Below are 23,370 nucleotides of genomic sequence, written 5' to 3'. Positions count from 1 at the left end.
ATATACACTATATAAATCATACACATTAATATGAAGCACTATTCCTGGCAATGTTCTACATACAGTGAACAGAAGTATTTTAAGCCTGAAAGATAAGAGGTTATGACTGCAGATATTTTAAAAGGTAGTTATAGAAGACATCTCTAAGGAGGTATCAAAAGGACAGAAGCAATCTGAATGAAAAAAGGTACCAGACATACACCCCTTTCTGAGGAACTTTAACAATTCTTATGCCTAAAGATACCATGACTCACCCACATGTCAACAAAACACCAAAGCCCTCCTCTTGGATAATTAACTAGGAAGCAATCAGGTCTGACCTTGTTTGGCCCCACTGGGATTATCACACCATTGAAGAAAATACAAATTCAAGGCTGCACCAAAAAGTATGACCACTGAACTATCACAGGCTTAATGGTGAATTTACAACAAGGCCTACAGGACATTTCTGGGTTCAGTATTCCTGTGTCCTGGGTGAGGTAAGCCATTATTTTCTCCACATTTCTCAGTGTTTTGGAGGAGATGCTTAACAAAAATAGTGGTCAAACAGTTTGATAGATAATGCACATTTCCAAATGAAGGCTAACTTATAACCACAGCATTCAACGTTTAGTATATCCACTAACATTCTGGAGAACGTCAGACATTCTGGAGAACCACTGGAAAATAAAGATCTGCACCATTTCTAACTAACATGGTTAATAAAATGTATACGCTTTAACTGGCAGACACTCAAAACAGACTAGTGGTTGCCAGGGGCTGGGGAGAGAGGATATGGGCAAAGACTGCTTAATGGGTTAAGGGACTTACTCTTGATGAAATTGTTTGCAACTAGACAGGTGGTGGTTGCACAACAATGTGTATTAAATGTTACTGAATTGTACCCTTTAAAATGTTTAATTTTGTTATGTGAATTTCACCTCAATTGAAAAAAAGTGAGGTCTTAAAATTCCCACACCCATCTCAGTAAATTAACAGTATTTATATCTTTGTTTTTCTCTACAACGACTACTACTACAGAGCTTTTTTGCTAATGAAAGATGTGGGGGAAGGAAAGGACTCTGTAAGGACACAGAAACAAGACTCCAATTCTACAAATTCCTCTACTATTGGAGAAGGCAGACTGACTCCAAATCCAGACAGGTTAAAGAACAAAAGGAGATGCTCCTCATAGTTATACCCAAACAGTTATATAGGAAAATTGCAAGTATCCCTGATAAACAAACTGATTCTAAGTTCTTAGCTAAAAGTAACATAGTGCTTCATTCATCTCTTACAACGAATAAAGGAACTGCATAAATCTCAGTGTACTGGTAACCACAATCACTTCACTCTCCATCACGCAACTTAGGCAAAAACTATTTATATGATAGTTTTGCTAAGTTCCCGGGCAGTTCTTTTAATAATGGTTAAACATGATGAAAAATATTACTCAGACAGGTTGGAATAAATTGCACTTTACATGTAAGACAGTTTTAATGATGGATGAATACATTAAGATTAAAAAAAATAGAAGATGAAAAATTGCTTACCCTGTTGCTAAGCACCTTCTGAACAGGCTCAGAATCATCAAACACAACAAACCCAAAATTGGGTAATTTCCCACCACTGTTAATACGCAGTTCTACCACATTCCCATAATCTGCAAGTGAAACACAGATTCTCAAATAAGTTAGAACACTTTTAAAAAATATTACATGCACATTGTCCACCAACAGCCACAAGGCACGTGTGGCTATGGGGAATGTGAACTGTGGCTACTCTGAAAGAAGACATGCCCTGTCTGCCAACACACACACAGGATTTCAAAGACTTACAATAGGATCATGGAAAACATCTCATGTTTATATATATTCAGATGATGTCTTAGACACACTGGGTTAAGTGAAATACTAATTTAATTGTCCAGTTCTAAGAGTCGGGCACGACTGAGCAACTGAACTGAAAGTGTAACTACAGGGTGATCTAGTGGTTGGGAATCTGCCTGCCAATCCAGGAAGATCCCACATGCCGCAGAGCAGTTAAGCCCGTGTGCCACAACCACTGCAGCCCGAGCACCCTAGAGCTGGTGCTCTGCAATAAGCCACTGCAGAGAAGCTCATGCACCACAACTAGAGAAAGCCCAAGTGCAGCAACAAAGACCCAGCGCAGTCAAATAGATAAATATATCTCAAAAAAAAGTGTTACTAGAAAACTTAAAATTACATGTGTGACTATCTTCTATTTCTATTGGAGAGCAAATGAATCTAGTGTTGAAAACTCAACAACATGGAGTGGGAGGGAGGTTCAAGAGGGAGGCTGCCTATGTATACTAGGGGTGATTCATATTGTTGTTTGGCAGAAACCAACACAACACTGTAAAGCAACTATCTTCCAATTAAAACTAAATCTTAAACAAAGATGGAAAAAAAAAACTTAATAACCTACTTTGAAAAAAGTCTTTAAGCTCTGATTTGTCCACCTCATGAGGCAGGTTGCCAATGAAGAGCTGGTGACTGTCAGGATGTCTCACAATTCTTCGGGGTTCCACATCGCCTTGCTCACCAGCCTCACGGACTGAAGAGGAAACAAAACCAGCAAGCAATGAGAAAGAAGACACCCTGCAGTAACTGTCCCATTCAGCAGTTTTCTCTCTACCCCTAAACACAGATAATTCAATTCACTCTGCAGTGTATTTTTAAATCTAAGTACCCACAAATATCAACTGCCCTCCCAAAACAAGCTCTCATCCTCAACATGTGCAGCGGAGAGAAGCCCTTCTGAGCTCTCACCTGGTCTGGGTCCCCTCTGGGGAGGAACATTTATTCGCTGTTCTCGCACCCTCTGATCCCTCTGAGGCCTCTGAAGTGGAATCTGAGATTCAGGCTTAGACTCCGGGCGAGGCTGAAAAATATATGCATCAAAATTAAAGCAAGTTAATCTTTTTTTCCTTTTTAAGTGTTCTAACGAACAATAAGGTTTAGAACTAGAAAATGACAATTCTTGAGTTCTCTCGCCACTCCCCCCAAAAAACCCAAACAAACAAAAATAAAAACACATTAAAAATCACCTTGTACCCATTCTCCTCTGCCTTATCTGTTGCTGTTGCTGTTCTTTAGTTGCCAAGTCGTGTCCGACTCTTTCAAGATCCCACGGACTGCAGCCTGCCAGGCTCCTCTGTCCATGGAATTCTCCAGGCAAGCATACTGGAGTGGGTGGCCACTTCCTTCTCCAGGGGATCTTCCCGACCCAGGGATTGAACCTGTGTCTCCTGCACTGGCAGGTGGATTCTTTATCACTGAGCCACCAGGGAACCCTGTCTTATCTGTTAAACCTCTCTAAATTCACATTACGTGAAAATATAAGTAAATTTGCCTAACATGCAAATTTAATTATAAACTCACCTGTGAAGGTGGTACTTTAACAACATGTGGGGGTATCCCAGTAACTGGAACAGCTCCACTGGGTGGAAGGTTCTTACTGGTCACAGATGCCCAAGAAAAGGTCTAAGGGAACACCACCATGAGTTGTTATAATACTTAGCAAAACAATATAAAAGTTCTAGGCTTTTGATTTCTTGTACATTATATGTGCATCACATTCTCAAGAGGCAAGATGGTTTATAAGTAACTTGAGATTCCTTGCCCCACCACTTAAAATTTAGTACTAAAATTCCTTAGGACTTATCAAGCATCAGCAAAATATGAGCAGCTACTTCCACTCAATTTAAAGTTTGTGAATCCAAGAAAATTCTCCCTCCAAAGCCAGCTCTTCCTCCTTTGATTTTCTCACTCTGTGATCCAATTATACCACCTTTAGAATTTTCTTGAATTATTTCAATCAGTACCAAAATCACCAGATCTTATTTACCTCTTATCTCTCCATCTTCACTGCCATGACCCTAATCCAAGATGTCATTACCTCTTCCAGGACTACTACAGTTAAACCACCTAACTTGTCATCTACTCTCACTCCAATAAACATTTTCCACCTGCAAGCTACAGTCATGTCACCATTCCTCTTTACTACTCACCTACACACCTATTTTATACAGAGCTGCAAACTACAAACCAGGGAGGTTACTGACAGTTCCCATAGAATAATGCCCAGAAAATTTCAAGACACTTAATTAGACAAATAACAGTTTAAGAACCCTGGCCGCATAAATACAGCACTAACACACTCCTTCACAGAGCATCAGCTGTAAAGGCTCTGTGAGTTCAGCCAGTGTCATCCTGGTGTGACTCATGAGAGGTAACTGAGAAGCTTCAAACTGTTGAAATCAGTTCTTCTAATTAGAACGTATTACAATTAGTTTCTACTTCTACTGTAAAGTTGTCCTCAATTAGATTTCACAGAAAAGGGCAGGAAAAGTCTGCTGTGCCATGTTATTTTTTTGAAGATACACTATCATTTTTTTGTGTAACAAGCACAGAGTAACATGCAATTTGAATGTAGTATTAAAAAGAGTTTGTTGATATGGCAACAATATAGCACCCAAAACTTCTTGTCTGAAAGTATTCAAATTTCCTTAGAGGAGGGAAAAAACTACTTTTGACTTTATAAAGCAATATGCATCTTATCTAAGGTATGGCTCAATATGGAAGAATTTCCCCAAATGAATACAAAAATTCACCTACAAAAGTCATCCTAGCAACGAAAAAGGAGAAGAGAGATTTTTTACAACAGAAAGAAGCAGAATAAAACTGAAGACATGCAGCATACTCTCAAGTCCTCCTGCACTGTCTGGGCTATGTCTGCTGGTGCTGGAGAAGAACTCTTCTGAACATCCTCAGGAGCAGTTTCTTCCAATACTGGCTCAGACTTTTCCTCCTGGACTTCAGATACAGGTTCCTGCTCTGGTTCTGGTTCCGGTTCAGGCTCTGGTTCAGCAACAGGTTCTTCTAAATGTTCTTCTAAGTCATTGCTTTCACAGTAAAATTTGAGAAATATCATTCTGCTTCCATTGATTTAGCAAGAAATTCCTATAGAGACCTGAACCTAAAAATAGCTCCCTCCTCCCACAAATATCTACAAATTATGTATTTGAGTATTAAAACATGAGAACTTTTCAGAAAAGCCCTCGATGAGCAAGTCAGATTTGCTAGATTCTGATTAAGTAAATGCATCAACCATATCAAAAGGAACTAGACCACTCTTTCTCAAAATCTCAAATTATCACAATTTACCTATCACATATCACAAAACTCTTAACAGGCGGTGGGCAGCAGGGGAAGGGAGCTGCTTAATAGGTATGGTTTCAGTTTTGTAAGATAAAAAGTTCTAGATATCTGTTGCACAACTGTGTGCATATACTTCACACTACTATAAAGTACACTTGAAAATGGTTAAAATGTCATGTGGTTTTTACAACCAAAACATTTTCTCACGCCAAAAACACAAGGAATTTTGGAGGAAAAAAAATAAATCAGCTGTAATTCAAAATAGTTCTTAAACTTCCACATAAGTCATAGGAACAGTTTTTTAAAACTGCATATGCTTTCCTCCTGAACTTCTCATTTGGTAGGCTTGTGGCAGGATAACGAATCTTCATTTTCAACCAGCAACCCAGGTGAGTAAAGTCAGTCCCATCACGCCTTCTAGTTCTCTCAAAGCACTTAATGCTATGCCTTTATGTATTAACACTTGATAAACCCCAAATCTATTTCCACTTATGGTGAAGAAAAAAACTGAACCAAAAAGCTACTTATGGATACTATTTAAGTAGGCCTCAGAGTGCAATCTATATTAAACATGCTTTATATATTTATGTTAGACACCAAAAGCAAAACCTTTCTTCTGGGAAATTATCACTGAGACAATTCTGAGCATTACGGCTGCCCTCCAGCAAACAAGACTATACAACCCAAGTTTTCATGCAGCTCTGGACAAATGAACAAAGTTTTCCTTACCTGACAGTTTGATCATAAAAAGTTCCAGAATCATCAGGTACCACCTCAGGTGTCTGCTGTCTTTCTTCAGGCTCCTCTACTTCTTCTTCAGATTCTAAATGAGGAAAAAAATTTAACATCTTTGTGGTTCACTTAATTCAAATATATTCACTTTCACAATGTTCATCATGACAAAAAAAGGCAATGATATGAGTACATACACATAAAAGATAAAGAAAATAGGGCAACTGGATAAAATCATGAGACAGGATTTAAGGACAGAATTAAGGCTATTTTAATGTCTGGATTACAAGCATGGAATCTGAGGTAATCCAACAAATGGTCTACCACCTAACTAGTTATATGACATCAGGCAAATGACTCCTGTGCCCTAGTTTATTAAATGGGAACAACAGTACATAACGTACTTATCTGTAAGGTTGTTGTATTACAGCCTTAAATAAATACAAAGTACTTAGAATTCTCAGTCATATAGAAAACACTAAAATCCAGTCTCTCTCCAGAGCATCTTATATATGCTGACCATTACAAGGTTTCAATTCCTAAAACTTAGGGTTCCACTCTAGTAACACACCCCACTGCGGTGGAGGTACCATCTAAACTTCTGCAGAGTCCTACACAAACTGTGACCAAGATGCTACTACTGCTGTCATAACTTGTCTACTAACTTAGGAGTTCGATGCGTCCCATCAATACCAGTGGCGTAGACTAAGTGGTTAGCCTCAAGTAGATTAAAATTGCCGAGATTTCTTATATCTTAACAATTAAAAGTTACTAATGAAAAATACAGAGAATTATGAAACCATTCAAGAAACTTACACTCTCTCCAAGTCAAATTGATGCCATCCAAAAAAAAATTTAGACAAGTAACTTACCCTCCTGAGGTTCAGTGATGAAGCCACCAAAGACTTCATCTTGGTATCTGAAGATATCGTTGTGAACATAGAACTTATTTGCAACAGAGCCCTGTAATACCAACAAAAAGTTTTCACTTATCAGCAGGCTTTTCAAACTCCAAATTACCCTACACCAAATTACCCTGGGCCATTCAGTTCAGTTGCTCAGTCGTGTCCGACTCTTTGCGACCCCATGAACTGCAGCACGCCAGGCCTTCCTGTCCATCACCAACTCCCGGAGTTCACTCAGACTCACGTCCATCGAGTCCGTGATGCCATCAAGCCATCTCATCCTCGGTCGTCCCCTTCTCCTCCTGCACCCAATCCCTCCCAGCATCAGAGTCTTTTCCAATGAGTCAACTCTTCGCATGAGGTGGCCAAAGTACTGGAGTTTCAGCTTTAGCATCATTTCTTCCAAAGAAATCCCAGGGCTGATCTCCTTCAGAATGGACTGGTTGGATCTCCTTGCAGTCCAAGGGACTTATTAGTTCTCAACTAATGGCAGTATTGCCCATCCCAACAGACATTTGGCAACTTCTAGAGACATTTCAGCTCTCCCATCGAGGAGCAGAACTGACAATTACTGAGTGGAGGGCAGGGGTGTCGCTAAGCATCCTACATTACACAAGATAGGCCTGACAACAAAATTATCCAGGCTCAAATTTTAAGTCAAGGTGGAAAAGATCCTTGCTCTACCCTCAAATAGGTTAAAATCTCCAAGATTTTAAGACTTAACATGTTTGTTAAGAAGCACTCATATATACCGAGTGCTTAAAATACCACCAGATGACTATCTAAAAATTGACCAATTATTTAAGCTGCCAAAGGCCAAATCTCAAATCATTTCTTGAACAATAAATACATTATTACCAACTACATATTTTAAAATCCCCTAAATCTGTATCCAAGAATACTAACACAAGCCCTCAAATGTGGTATAGCTAAAAAGGTTTGCCTACCCTAGGTATAAGACCCACTTATGCTGAAATCTAGGTCATTTGCTAGTCATTCAATTTTTAAGACTGTTTCTTCACCTGTAAAATGAGGGATACAAACTCATACTAGAGTTTTGATTATTAAATAAGACAGTTTATGAAACAATTCATTATACTAAGGTAATATTGAAATCTTCCTCTTGAAAGATAAGTAAATTTATTAATATCCCATGATTTCTTGCATATTTAAGTCAATCAAGAATTTTAACACTACAGATAATCTAAGCCTTCTCAAGAAATCATGACAAAACTGATTTCACATGATTTTTCAAACAGAGTTATTTTATATTTAAACAGTAAAATGACAGGGATTTTTAGATTCACTGTCCTTCAACAGAAAATTATCTTAAGGGTAATGCCAGAGAAAACTTTCAGCCAGCAAGTCATCATGAGCCCCTTCCACATGCTCACACAGATCACAGACAGGATTCCTAACTTTGCTCATTTTGGACCAGGCGAGAAGAAACTTCAAATGCAATTAATCAACATAAACCTGTGGTCCTTTCATGATAACTACCAAAAAAAAAAAACAGGACTCCTTGAAGAAACAGTTGATTCCAAAACTGGAGTGGAGGATAGAGCAGGGAAAATGCAAGGTGATCCTGAAACCTCCTGTGCCATGGAGTGCCCTGTTCCCAAAAAACCCTCAGAAAAACAAAAAAACCAAACTCACTCAAAAGGGTTCACACTTAGCAGATCTGGGACATTTTAGAAATCGATAAGTTATTAATTAAATCTATTAAACAAAGATCCCATGATAGATAGGAGAAAAGGTAAAGCTACTTACAGTAGAATGCCAACGAATAGACAAAAAAAAAATTTAGATGATCACCATTTGCACCCATCAGAATAGCAAGAATTCATGGATGCTTAAAACTAATACCTAAAAAGTTTGATGAAGAACGTAAGTACATGCACAGTCTCAAAGAAGCCCACAAGGAATCCCCTGGTGGTGCAGTGGATAAGAACCCATCGAGCCAATGCAGGTCTGGGAAGAGCCCACAAGCCCTGGAGCAACTGAGCCCGTGAGCCACAACTACTGAAGCCCACGCACCAAGAGCCTAAGTCCACAGCAAGAGAAGCCACTGTAATAGAGAGTAGCCCCAGCTCGCCCCCAGGTAGAGAGCAACAAAGACTCAGCGCAGCCAGAAATAGAATAAATAAAAAAGAAGCAGGCACTATTTACATTCTGATGATAAAAATCAGAACATTAACTTTACATGTCAACCTGGTGACCATTCACGTTAGCTAAGTAATACTAATAACAGGACTGAGTGTAAATGTTAGTCGCTCAGTCGTGCCCACTCTTCGCAACCCCATGGACTGCAGCCCACCAGGCTCCTCTGTCCATGAGATTTTCCAGGCAAGGATACTGGAGTGTGTTGCCATTTCCTTCTTCAAGGGATCTTCCCAACCCAGGGATCGAACCAAACCCGGGGGTCTCCTGCACTGCAGGCAGATTCTTTACCAACTGAGCTACAAGGGAAGCTATATATATGTACACACACATATTCTTTTCTTCTCCTTCATCTCTCCTTTTAGCAAACTGTAGAGTTCCCTGGTGGATTAGATGGTAAAGAATCTGCCTGGAATTGGGGTTTGATTCCTGCGTCAGGAAGACCCCCTGGAGAAGAAAATGGCAACCCACTGAAGTATTCTTGCCTGGAGAATTCCATGGACAGAGTAGCCTGGCAGCCTATAGACCATGGGGTCACAAAAAGTCAGACACGACTGAGCAACTAATATCTCACGTCCTTCAGAGTTACTGCAACTCTCTTAATTAATTCCACTGCTAACCAATATGTGTTTTTGCTGCTGCTGCTGCTAAGTTGCTTCAGTTATGCCCGACTCTGTACGACCCCACAGACGGCAGCCCATCAGGCTCCTCCATCCATGGGATTTTCCAGGCAAGAGTACTGGAGTGGGTTGCCATTGCCTTCTCTGGTAATAACAGGACTAATGATAACAAATGCTGAAAGACACATATAACCTAAAACTAATAAGGAACTACCAGACAATTTAAACTGACACATTCTACACGGTAACTTGATTGTCCTCTTTAAAAATGTCTACTGCTGCTGCTGCTAAGTCTACATCTTGATAAACAAAAGATTAATGAATTACAGCAGATTAAAGGAGCCTAAAAAGACATTAACAGCTAAACACAATGTGTCATAATGAGCTGAATCTTGGATAAGGAAAAAAAATACTATTCTTTGTATCACTGGAACAGTAATCAAAATTTAAATATGGACTATAGATGAATAACTGTATCACAATTTTCTTTAATATTGTATTTATTTATCTATTTGGCTGTGCCAGGTCTTAGCTGCGGCACACGGGATCTAGTTCCCTGCTGCTGCTTAGTCGCTCAGTCATGTCTGACTCTTTGTGACCCTATGGATTGTAGCCGCCAGGCTCCTCTGTCCGTGGAATTCTCCAGGCAAGAATACTGGAGGGGGATGCCACGTCCTTCTCCAGGAGACCTTCAGGAATCAAACTTGGGCCCCCTACACTGGGAGGGAGGGGAAGTCTTAATTACTGGACCACCAGGAAATCCCATAAATACCTCCTGACTTTGATTAAAAAATGAAGTGCTCATTCTTAAGAAATGTTCACTTCAGTATCTGAAGATGACTAGCCATAATGTCTCCAATTTACTTTTCAAACAGTTTAGAATTAAAACACAAGGTAAATGGAATTATATAAAAAAAATAGAACTATAAATGTGTGGACAAATGTGGCTCTGGGTAAGATAACATGTAGGAGTTACTACTGTACTATTTCTGTAAATTTAAAATTTCAAAAATTAGTCTTTAGAAAGACATGTACAAATTTTTGTATTTTTTTTTTCATACCTCAGGAGCAAGGACAAAGGTCTGCATGAATCTCCTTAAAGCCTGGTTGTTATTAGAGAGCAAGCCCATCACCTGGACCACCACACCGTCATTCAGAGTAGCATGAGCATCAACGTGGCGGATCTTAGTGTGGCAATTGGTGAAGTTTTGTGACATCACTTTCCTATGGATTTCCTAAGGAATCAAGGCAAGAGATAATGCAGAATCTCCAAGAATAACCAAAAACTTTCTAACACAACAAAGAGCATTTATCTGTGCACATCTGAATTACAAACTACAGAGACCCCACTGTAATTTGTCTTCATATACTATATTTCCAGTGACACCCTGACTTTTTAAAATTATTGTCTTTAATTAACATATCTAAACATGTTTACAATAGGTGATCTCCATGCTAAAACCAATTATCTTCAAACATAAAAAAACTTCAGAATATATCACACCAAATGAACAAAACAATTTTCAGTAACTAATAAATCAAGTAGTTACTGAAGATCTAAATTTCCAAACAGAAGTTGACAACTTTAATTTTCAAATTCTATGGGTTATTTCCTAGCTGATCAACAGCCTACATAAAGCTTGTTATGCTTACTTTCTGTCCATAGACGGCATCTGCTGGCTTTCCATTTGAATCCAATCCCCCATGGACATAAGAAGAGTTCTTTCCATAAAACCTGTAAAACAGAAAGATACTTGTCATCTGTAAGCATCCTAAGACCAGCTATTTACTGTTCACGTGTGAACCCATCTGCTTCACTAGTACATTCCTGGAGGCACGAATGTGTTTTCTTTCTCATCTTTGTATGCATCCACCCCCTACATTCATAACATTTGCTGAATGGGAATGAATTTGGTCAAGGAATTTTTGCAAGTCACAAGTTCCAGGTCTCAAGAAAGAATGATTGTGTTGGAAGGGATCTTGTAGTGCACCTCAGGAAGGCCACGTAACACTCAAGTTCCTGTTTTCACTCATGGAGAAGAGAGGTAGTCTTGATATAAGGACATCTATGGACTTCCCTGGTGGCTCAGCGGTAAAGTATCCACCTGCCAATGCAGGAGACTCAGGTTCCATCCCTGGGTGGGGAAGGTCCCCTGGAGAAGGAAATAGCAACCCACTATAGCATTCTTGGCTGGAGAATTCCATGGACAGAGAAGCCTGGTGGGCGACAATCCAAAGGGTCGCAAGATTTGAACAAGACTAAACAGCTATTCTCTCCATAGTCTTGGAGAATCCTTTTCTGTATGAGAATGCATGTGATGAATTCCTATTAAAACCCAGTAACTCAGGCAGAAGGGTTTAAGGAGTTCCATTTTTGCTGATGCATTAGGAGCTTCAGACTTAATTAATTCTCCATACCTTTAATTCACCTATTTCTTCAACTGTTTTGTTTTCATTACAATACTGAATTATGAAGGTGCCAACAACTTCCACCCCAGCCCTGCCAACACACACACACACACACACACACACACACACACACACGCAATGCCCTAACTCGGGGATAATCACTATTAGGATTTCTTGGCACCTGTATTCTAGACAAACAATCTTTCACAAACCAACCCATATTTTTCTCTATCCTGACTGTTTCCCCCCTGCTCCCCAAAAAAGGGACAGATCTGGGCCCTTAGGGATACCCAAACTACCTTTCAACTTTTTAAGTTATTAAAAGGCTCCACATCAGCCAGCCACTTAGTTCACTGCTGGCTAATCCACTTTTTGTTGTATCTAAAATGTGCCTCAGAGATTAAACGTGAAAAAATACATGTGTTAGAATCAATAAGTAACAACAGTGACAAGAAATATATTTGGTTAGTTAGTTCAAACTCCTACTCCATTTTAAATTCTAAATGTATCTAACTACTAAAAGCAAAGAATACAATTGACCAAAAAATAACAAAAAAGGGGGATATTTATGGTTTAAAGACTTAACTCTTTCACTCAATAGTCCTATAAATACCAGCAAGTTTTTAAGCCCTTAGTGTCTTTACCTGTGAAATGAAGGTAATTATTCCCCAGGACCTTACACTAAGAGCTGCTTTTTTTATAAAGATCAAGAAAGGTAAAGGAGAAAAATTAGTTCTGGTCCAACAAATACACATACATTTTGAAATTTCTAAAAAGTAGTCTAATAATTCCACAGAAATAGACTGAGGAGTTTTCTACACTGCAGCATTGTTTATAGGAAGAAATACTGGAAGCAACTTATATATTCATCATTAGTGGAGTAACACAACAATTTTTTTAGAAAGTAAAAATTTCACGGATATTAAAATTAATATGATACATATACTATCCTTGTAAGATAACATTATAGCTAACACACAGCATAATAAAAATATTTGCATCTACACAGAAAAAATAGCATTGTTTTTCTAAAGACTCCCATGTTTATTTCATACGTTTGTTTTAATTTACAACAAATCGTTTCCACAAAAAAAGTACATCCTAATTTTTTAAAGCATATTAACACAAAAATATGTTAGAAAACAAACAGTCTTATACCTTCAATACACTCATAACTAAATAATTCATGGTTCACCAAGAGAAAAATAAGCAAAAAATAAATAAATCAAAAGTACAAATATATATTTATATTTAAAGCATTATTTTTCTGAAAATATATAGGAAACTTTGTCTAATTTTCAAACATTTACATATTCTACTATTATACAATTTGAATACCCATCACTTTTTGGTACTTACAAAGCATTTTTATACAACAACCCTAGAAAGCACATAATAAATCAGAGAATCTTTTTATTTTCAACTGAAGGTTAATTACACTATTGTGTTGGTTTCTGTGATATATCAACATGAATCAGCCATAGGTATATATATGTCTCCTCCCTCTTGAGGGAATAAGAGCATCTTAAATACTCATTAAAACACAGAGTTAGGTGATACTCAGGGAAAAATAATTTTACCTGTGTAGCATGTCTGGGGCCTGGTTCAACAGTGTGTAATACTGTCTCACAAATTCCCGCCCGACCAGCAGGGGACTAGGCTTCTCCATAACCATTGCTTTGGTCAATTCAACCTGGGAAAAAAAAAAATAAAGTATGTTCTACCTGATAGATCAAGTATAGGGAGAAAGGAGCAGGGGCGAAGACTGAATCATTTAGCTGAGACTGATTCAATAGACCAAAAAGATCACTTCAGCAATTCTTGGATTTTAAAAGGAATAAACATTATAAGAAACAAGCAAACCCACACGGACCAGTGAGATGTTATATGTTCAAATTTACTGTAATCAGACAAATGCTATGGGGGAAAAAAAAAATCCCTATGAAGAATTAACTCAGCATTATTCCCAATATTCAATTTTTGTAAACTGAACATAACAACGTCAAAGGTACATATTTGCAACATGCATTTCAACTTTCCCAAGCTAGTAAACTCAATTAAGAGGGTTCCACTTGGGGAAAAAAAAGAAGTGTTCCACCTGTAACATTACAACATACTACTGTGACAGTACTAAGTTCAAGTGCGACAATACAGATACACAATACCACATTTTTAGTCTAAATCAGAGATTTTACTACCTTTAAAAAATTCTAACCTGCTTAGTTTATTTTATAACAAGATCAAATAATGAAAACAGGCAAAAAGTAACAAGCAAGATGTTTTTATTCAACAAAAGAATCCCTGCCATCTCAAAATTAAGACTTTAAGTGAGTGCACTGGAATATTTTAAAAGGCACCTGGCACATGGTAAGTTTTCAAATACTGTCGCTCACTACTTTTAAAAACCCTTTCAAAAAAGTATCTGGCAGGAGATCACCCAATTTTTCATTCGAGGACATAAAATCACCCTGAGCTTTATAAACATAAAGGCAAAGAGAGGTATGTATAATTAACTACAGCATAAAGAAGAAATGAGAGAAATTGCATTACAGTTTTCTTAAAGAATGGGCAAAATGGATTGAATTTGGTTCTTGCACAAGCAGGATGTGAGGATGTTTATCCTTCACTAGTCTATGACAGCATTATTCTTAAATTACATGTACCATTTATTACTTGTTTCACCAAACTCTACGAAACTAGACTAATAACATCAATCTAACTGTATCCTTTGATACTGCTAAGTAGTTTCATTATAAATTTCTAAATAATACTTTATCAAATACTGCTTACCACATTCAATCTTCTCACGCAAAATGATGAAAATCCTCCAGGTTACAAAATTAAAGGTTAAGAAAAAGAAAAACTTACAGACCACATCTACAACTTCTCCTTTCCCTTTGAGATTATCTAGATAATTCAAATTGAAAAAAATAATAATAACTCCATCAGCTTGATTACACCATTATCATCAATGTTTTATCTTAGGTCATTGCCATAAAGCCAAGAAAGGGAAACATATTTATATTTATATAGCAAATTGATCTTTACTTCATTTGTGACTTTTTTTCTTTAACTATTATAATTCTGAAGCTTCTCAGAAAAATCTGTATCATTCACCAAGTTTCTTATTAGTTTAACAGTTTATAGAATTGAGTATCTGGCAAACTAGGGTCTCAATTAGCATTTTTAAATGTTTCAAATAGATGATACTTTATTTCAGGATTACCTCACATAGTCTTGCAGATTCCCAAAGATGATATTCACACTATAAGCACTATATGGTTCCATTAAATTGGAAACTACAGCTCAAGTTTCTCCTTTAAGCTCATCTATAATAAATATTAACCAATCAGTTCAAGTGAAATGGTAGCAGTATTTAAAAATAATACTTCTGTCAATTGTATCTCAATAATTGAGAAAAAAAGAAAAAGTAACAGAATACACATTATTTTACTGCTAAGAAACTATATTGCTTCAATGCTTAAAATAAAGAGGGGGGACTGATTCTTGAAATAGCAAATGGCTTCAAGAATTCTACATAAGTCATGGTCAGATAAAAACATTTGAAAGAAGGCTGCAAGCTTCCTTTAAGAGTTAAGTTTCTTAAGAGACCATTTCTTAGGTAACTTTCTAGCTCCAAAACTGTATCTGACACACTCATGAATAAAAAGCTTTTTTTCATTCATCATTTTCATCACAAAAGAGGTTTATCTTCTTTTTTTCTTTTTGGTTAGAATTTTATACAAGCAAAACAGATTTTTGATCATTCATTTGTCAGGCTGAACTGTCAAGGTTGTCCAGAATTCAGATTATGACAGCAGATACATTTTTTTTCAATGATTAAGAAAAAGTCAAAGAGAAAACTAAGCAAAGATACTTAGAAAAAAAAAAATCTAAGCTGCCTGAGAGGGAACAGACTGGGAAGGACCTGAGGGGAACTGCCCGGGGTGAGAGGACTCAACGCATTTGAGTGATGGCTTATTGTACAAAACTAAAAATCTTCTCAAATTGAACTTTTAAATTCTATAATTTTGTGATTTGGAAATTATGCCTCAAAAGTTTAAATAAAAATGCTTTCACGTTAAAAAAAAATCTTGAAAGGATGAAATGTTGTAGAGTAATTAAGAATACTGAACACCCAACAGCACCAATGACTACGAAATGTTTGGGGAAGTTCTTCAGTAATCTAAGACCATACTCTGCAAGTTTTGTGAATAATGTCAGCATTTCCAGTAAAAAACAAACTGTAGGACTTCCCTGGTGGTAGAGAGGTTAAGAATCTGCCTGCCAATGCTGGAGATGCAGGGTCGATCCCTGATCCAGGAAGATTCCACATCCTGAGGAGCAACTAAGCCCGTGGGGCCCAAGTACTGGTCCCACACTCCAGAGACTGCGAGCAACAACTACTGAGCCTGCATGCACTAGGGCCTGTGCTCCACAACAAGAGAAGCCACTGCAACCGGAGAAAGCTCACAGGCAGCAAGACCCAGCCCAGCTGAAAGTAAACTTAAAAAAGAAACCTTTGGCATTTGAACCCAAAAGATTTAGTCTATATGAGACTCAATCAATTTTCATCAGAAAAATCTTATTTGGTAAATTAGCTCTCTGAAATCTCCATCTTCATTTCTAGTTCAAACATAAAACAGAAGCTATGAGGAATATGTTAACATCGTACCTTCTGAGAATAGTCTCACCCTGGTTCATTAGAACTCTCAGTTCTTTCAAATTCTATCTAAAATAATGAAAGCAAACAAAATCAAATTGCATTTTCTCAGAAAAACTAATGTTTTATCAGTTCCTGATCTATTATAATTAGAAACTATGCATACCAATGAAAATATAGGCTAAAAATTTCTCAAGATCCTCCCTTATTTATTAAATACTCCTGAAACACTATGTCCTTCTAGAAGAGCTTTTGCAAATTTAGAATATTATGGATTCTGGTTGTTACTTATGTAACAGCACGAGCCAATGGATACATTACTGGTGGACTATGAAGCATGTACCACAATCAGAAATTGTTAAACTAGACAGTCTTATCCTTGTTAATTATCAACAGCAAATCCTCCTTCCTCCTGCTGATGTGAAGACTGGGAGACTTCCTAAAATATAACATGCCACTCTCCCAAGTCTAAATAAGTGGTAAGTCTGCTGAACATTCCAAATATATCTAATTTGGAGATCACTCTCTTTTAACACTGCTTTCAGATCTAAAGGATAAACTTTTGGGGGCATATATTACAAATCACTCGGAAATCAATATAGTCTAGAAAGATCAGTGATGAAAGAAACAGGACCTGGCAAAAATAAAGGGAAAGGGAAGAAATCACTCACTTCCATTCAAGTTTACATTCCACTAATTTTATATCCAACTTTGTAACGTTGTGACTGTCATATGTCATAATAAGCCAAAAGGGGTATGGGGGATAAGAAAAACATATTTTAAAAATTATACTTTATCTTACTTTTTCAAGAAATACTTTAAAGGTCCTAGGTTAGAGAAAGAGGAATTACAGAACAGTTCTTGTTCTAAAGAAGTAAAGGAAAACGTGGCCACTTAGAAATATATCCACTACTGTATTCCTGAGCTAGAAACAATTTCTCTAGTGCCCCTCAGTTCTTTCATCTCTAAAATTAAAATCATAAAAAAAATAAAAATTAAAAAAATAAATAAAATTAAATTAAAATCATAACTGCAAGAACTAAGTGTATGGTAGTAAGCACTTAATATTAACTGTTACAATATATTGATATTGTAACTATTAACTGTAACAAAAGAAAACATTTCTACATTCCACCATTTTCTGTCACCCAGAAGACTATTTCCTTAACCATTTTGCTAGCAAAATAAAAACAGGATTATCTCCTTTAAGAATAATTTTGTAGAATACCCTTGGACTACAAAAAGCCCAAGCACCTAATATAAAACTATGTTTTACTGAACTTCTAGGTTGACTTGATGACAACACTGTTCCACTCATGAATGCCACATAGGAAGACTCACCTGCATGCCCACAGAATGTAACTGGTCCAGTTAAACTGTAAAACTAAATCAAGTGCACGTCTTAGTTATCTTAATTTTTAAAACATACATCATGAAGATAAAATGATTTTAGTGTGTTCACACTGTTACGTGTAAAAATTTCTACTCTTTAAAAAATATAAACAAAGCATCATGTATATTTTTGCTCAGTGGCTCAGTCATGCCCAACTCTTTGCCACCCCATGGACTGTATCCATGGACTATAGCCTGCCAGGTTCCTCTATGTACGGGATTTTCCTGGCAAGAATTACTGGAGTCGGTTGCCATTTCCTACTCCAGGGGATGTTCCCAATCCAGGGATCCAACCTGTGTCTCCTGCACTGGAAGGCAGGTTCTGGGAAGCCCCAAGATAGTCACATAGGCACTTAAAAGATTAAAAAGTGACACAATTGATATTTCTGGGAAACTACAATATAAAGTCACCCTATTTATAGCAGTCATATTAAGTCAGTAAGAACTAGATCTAAGAGACACAGTCACTTGCCAAATATGTACTCGTATGATAGCCCTGAAACATTTAAGTGTGTTCAGTATATGTAAAATAGTACATTGTTCAGATACACAGGTAAATATATTTTTTAAATAGTCTGGAAATAAAAATAGACAAATAGACCCACCAAACAGAATAAAGAAATATACTCACACATAAACAGACACTGATTTCCAAAAGGGCAGACAATTCAGTAGAAAAAAGGTGTTCTTTTCAACAAATCGTGCTGGAATAACTGTATATCCATATACACAGAGAGAACCTCAATTCAAGCTTCACAGTATATTAAAATTTAACTCAATAGTTTTAGATGAAACCTAAAACTATAAAAATTCTAAAGAGAATCTTAATGACCTTGGGTCATTTTTGGATATAACAAAATGTATTCTATAATAAGACAGATTGATAATGTGAACTCCCATCAAAATTAAAACCTTTCAGGGACTTATCTAGAGGTCCAGTGGTTAAGACTCACTGCTTCCAATGCAGGGGGTGCAGGTCTGATCCCTGGTCAGGAAGCTGGGATTTTGTACACTGGGTGATGTGGCCAAAAAAGTTTTCACTTTGCAAGAGAGACTATTAAGGGAATGAAAAGGCAAAGGCTTGCAGTAAATATCTGGAAAGCGACTTGTATCCAGAATATATAAAGAACTCTCAAAGCTGAATAACCCGATAAAAAATTAGTGTAAGACCTAGAGACAATTCATCAAAGAAACTATGAAAAATGCTGAACATCAATATCATCGGTAATTACAGAAATGCAAAATAAAACCACAGTAAAGTACCACTGACATATCTGTCAGGGTGACAACTTCAAAGGCTGACTATACAGTGTTGCAGAGAAGGAAAGACAGCCCACTCCAGTGTTCTTGCCTGGAGAATCCCAGGGACAGAGGAGCCTGGTGGGCTGCTGTCTATGGGGTCGCACAGAGTCGGACACCACTGAAGCAACTTAGCAGCAGCAGCAGCATACAGTGTTGGCCAGGATATTGAGGAAAAGGAACACTCAAACACTGCTGGCAGGAATGTAAAACAGTACAACCACTTTGGAAGTTAGGCAGTTTCTTAAGAAGTTCTGTTTGTAATAGCCAAAAGCTGGAAACAAACCAATTTCTACCAGCAGGTGAATGGATAAACAAATTGTTGTATATTTACAGACCAGAACAGTCAATGCTGCTAAGTTGCTTCAGTCGTGTCCGACTCTGTGCGACCCCAGAGACGGCAGCCCACAGGCTCCTCTGTGCCTTAGTCAGCAATTAAAAAAAAAAAAAGAGAAGCACGTATTGTATGATTCCATTTATATAAAAATTCTAGAAAGTATAAACTGATCTTCAGTGACAGAAAGCAGGCAAGGGATCCCTGGGGGCAGAGGAGGAGGGGGAGTGGACAAGAGAGAGAGAAGGCAAAGGCACATGAGCCACTCTGGGGGATAAGCGCTATTTTCACTGCGGTCTTGGCTGTGGTGATGGTTTCATGGGTATAAACACCACCAAAAGCTGTCAGATTCTACACTTGAAGTATGTGCAGTTTAGTGTATGTCAATCATACCTCAATAAAGCTATTTTTTAACCCACTAATATAACAGCTTGGAAAGACCAAAGATAGTCTCACAAGAAGAGAGCAGAATGGGAACCTACATAGGAAAGTAAGCAAATTTAAAAGAGTGATGCAAAATGTTATCTGTCAATTTTGAGATAGAGACATTTAAGGAATTTTTTTTACTCTATTGTAATACCTATCAAAAACACTAAGTAATAAACAGTGAGGGTTTCTGTCTACTAACATAAGTGTACTAAACTATTGTGAAGTCTGCTGCAAGGCTATGCTATGTATTCAAACACGTGAAATCTGGCTTAACCATCAGAAATAAAAATGCTTTCCAGGAACCAGAGAAACTACTGCAGAAACCAAGCTACTCTAGCTCACAGCAAGAGCAGCATAACCATCACTGAACTTAATACAGTTCAATCTACTTTCCAAACTCCTCACATTCACCACCTGTTACCCTCTTTCAAAGCACTTCCTGACAACTCATCAGAGAAATGGGACAGGCAAAAATACAAGGTGAGTCTGAAGTACCTGACAAAGGAAATGCTTTAAAAAATAATAATAATAGGCAATCAAAAGGACACAAGTCAAAACTAGAACAACTGAAGCAATAAATAAGAAGCAAAAATAAGTTAGAAGAACACTGGATTACAACCCCCTAAAATAACTAAAAATCTAAAAATTAATGGGTAAAGTATTTTAAAAAATGGGAAAATGACGTTCTTAAAAAATACAGCAGAACTTTCCTGGTGGTCCACCAGTTAAAACTGTGCTCTCAATGCAGGGAACGTGGGTTCTATCCCTAGTCAGGGAACTAGATCCCACATGCCGTAATGAAGAGTTCAGAGCCACAACTAAAGATCCTGTGTAAAGACCCTGCACAGCCAAATAAGTAATTTTTTTAAATGAGAATAGACACCTTTCTTACAAAAGAATTTTAAATGTAGAAAAAACAAGGGAAATATAGAGTCACCATGAGAACACCTCAAGAGCTGCAGGCAACGTCTACTAAAAAATGAAAAAATTTAGCAGGGAAACTAGAGAAACAGAGTATCTGCTTAAGTGTTTTCCCCCAAAAATGTTCAGTTACCTACAGTGGCAGCTTTAATACATGTTCACAAATTCTAAGGCTCTCCTTCCTTAGTGCCTAGCTTCTAATGAAAATAATGCAAAGGAAAGAAATACTACCTGGTTACCACCAGGTAGTGATCAAGGTTAAAGTCAACCAGGATTGATATTATGTGCCCTGGGACGTGGTGAGAAGGCTAAATCACCTCTGGTATTTTCTCCAAAATCTATAACCTTAGTCTACCCAACACCAAGTACACTCAAATTGAGATCAAGTGTCAAAGTCATTAAACACAAAGAAAATACAACAAACTGGCACAGATCAGAGGAGCAAAACCAGGGAGACTGGAGAACTAACTGCAATGTGGTAACTTGGACTGGATTCTGAAACAGAAAAAAGGACACCAGTGGAAAAACTAAGGAAATGCAAGTAAGGTCAGTCCTTTAGTTAACAGGACTTTATCAACGTCAATTTCTTACTGTCAATAAATGCATCATGATTAGCTATGATGCTAACAAGCAAGATGAGTGAAGGGTATACAAGACATGTCTGTATTCCAACTCTCCTGTAAATCTAAAATTACCTCAAAAACAAGTTTCCCCAAGAGAAAAAAACTTTAAGAATTGGGAAATTTAATTCACTAACTTTTCTTGGTTTTTAATATCCCTCCCACAATCCAGCAGTAAAACCCAGTCAACTAGATTTACAATTAAGCAAAAATCTGGCCTAAGATGAAAAAATACTTTTATAATACTTCATCCATCAAATTCCTTAAACATGAATTTCCTATGCTTTAGATCTCATAAAAGGTGGATGTATGCCAGGAGTAAGCTTAAGACAGTTGATAAACATGGGGTATACTTGAGGCAGGTTAAAAAAAACAAAACTAAAAAAGGCAGGTGCCCCTGATGCCTTCCAAGATTCTAAAACCTTGAAATTTTAAATAGGGAAATATATCTAGCACATATCTCTACTAGGTATACCACAAGCTTTACAAAATAGTTTAAGACAATTACTTGGGTTACAGGGCTCTAGGTCTTACAAGCAAAAACATGAGAACACCTAAAATGTGTGAAACAACTTCAAAAATACATAAAGGGTTATACAAACAAGCAATGATGCTGCCACACGGCCACTTAAGGATGACATTCCTACCAAGTCAAAGTGTGTCCCACGCAAGAAGCCAGGTTTTTCTATGAACCATCTCTAGTATTTGCTTTTTACTATCATCTAAGAATCGAATCGCCAGTCTATGTCCGACGCAGGATACAGCATGCTTGGGGCTGGTGCACGGTGATGACCCAGAGAGATGTTATGGGGAGGGAGGTGGGAGGGGGGTTCATGTTTGGGAACGCATGTACACCCGTGGGGATTCATGTCAATGTATGGCAAAACCATACAGTATTGTAAAGTAAAATAAAGTAAAAAGACAAAAAAATAAAAAAATAAAAATAAAATAAATATCTGAAATACATCACACAGGCTAAACAGCTAAGCAATATGACATAAAAGACTGGCCAGTGGTCAGAAGTGGAAACCTATCACTTCATGTCATCTAAAGCCTTGATTTTATTTACAAAGACCACAGTCTTCAAGAGAACTTTTAATTACTTTCTGCTCTGTAAAGCTTCCTCTTCCCAGTCTTCAAGTGCAAATTTTTCCTAACTCTTCACCCTCTTCATCTAATCATCAGGTTTGCAATTAAGTTTTCCCAACCAAAGCCAGATGGCCTGACTAAGGATACTAAAAAAATAAACAGAATGCTGATTTTTGAGATTTAAAAACATAAATGTAGTTGTTCACCACAGAATGCTCACCAACGACAAGTGATTATAGTTGCTGAACCTCAAATTTAGCTCCATGGCTGGAAGGACAGTATTGTACTAAATGTCCTATAGCTGTTAAAAACTGACTAGCCAGAGGTGGGAAAAAAAGCTTTTCTTACCTACCTACTTTAACAATCATCTTCCTTTTTAAAATCAATAAACCTTGCCAAGGCAGTCTTAAAGCACAATTAAATGAATATACAATTTATACTTGAATTTTGAAATATTTTAAAAAACACATCTAACTGCAAAATGTTGAGTGATCAAGGGACTAATGTTATAAACTGGCAAAAAGAAAAATTGGTTTAGGGCACACATGCAGGCTTTATACCAAATTTCATCTTTTAACACTGTCCCATCCATCTTAAGTATATACAGTTCACAAACCTATGAAAATTTAAAACTA

The 23,370-nt window shown here is 37.3% G+C and overlaps 1 protein-coding gene across 1 annotated transcript in view; it reads right to left on the bottom strand.

The window, feature by feature from the left end:
• Positions 1–23,370, bottom strand: part of G3BP1 (G3BP stress granule assembly factor 1) — a 28,994-nt gene that overhangs the window by 2,570 nt on the left and 3,054 nt on the right. Inside the window, exons 2-11 of the mRNA XM_052642516.1 lie at positions 13,569–13,681; positions 11,233–11,314; positions 10,641–10,814; positions 6,767–6,857; positions 5,892–5,985; positions 4,705–4,906; positions 3,384–3,485; positions 2,772–2,883; positions 2,428–2,556; positions 1,533–1,642 (exon numbers count right to left, since the gene is read on the bottom strand). Of these exons, the coding sequence (XP_052498476.1) occupies positions 1,533–1,642; positions 2,428–2,556; positions 2,772–2,883; positions 3,384–3,485; positions 4,705–4,906; positions 5,892–5,985; positions 6,767–6,857; positions 10,641–10,814; positions 11,233–11,314; positions 13,569–13,663 (1,191 nt within the window). The 5' untranslated portion in view covers positions 13,664–13,681. The remainder of the gene's footprint in view (positions 1–1,532; positions 1,643–2,427; positions 2,557–2,771; positions 2,884–3,383; positions 3,486–4,704; positions 4,907–5,891; positions 5,986–6,766; positions 6,858–10,640; positions 10,815–11,232; positions 11,315–13,568; positions 13,682–23,370) is intronic.

Source organism: Budorcas taxicolor, chromosome 7, assembly GCF_023091745.1.
Source record: "Budorcas taxicolor isolate Tak-1 chromosome 7, Takin1.1, whole genome shotgun sequence".
NCBI lineage: Eukaryota > Metazoa > Chordata > Mammalia > Artiodactyla > Bovidae > Budorcas > Budorcas taxicolor.
Note: the sequence above shows the minus strand (reverse complement) of the source record. Positions and strands in the feature narration are given on the sequence as shown.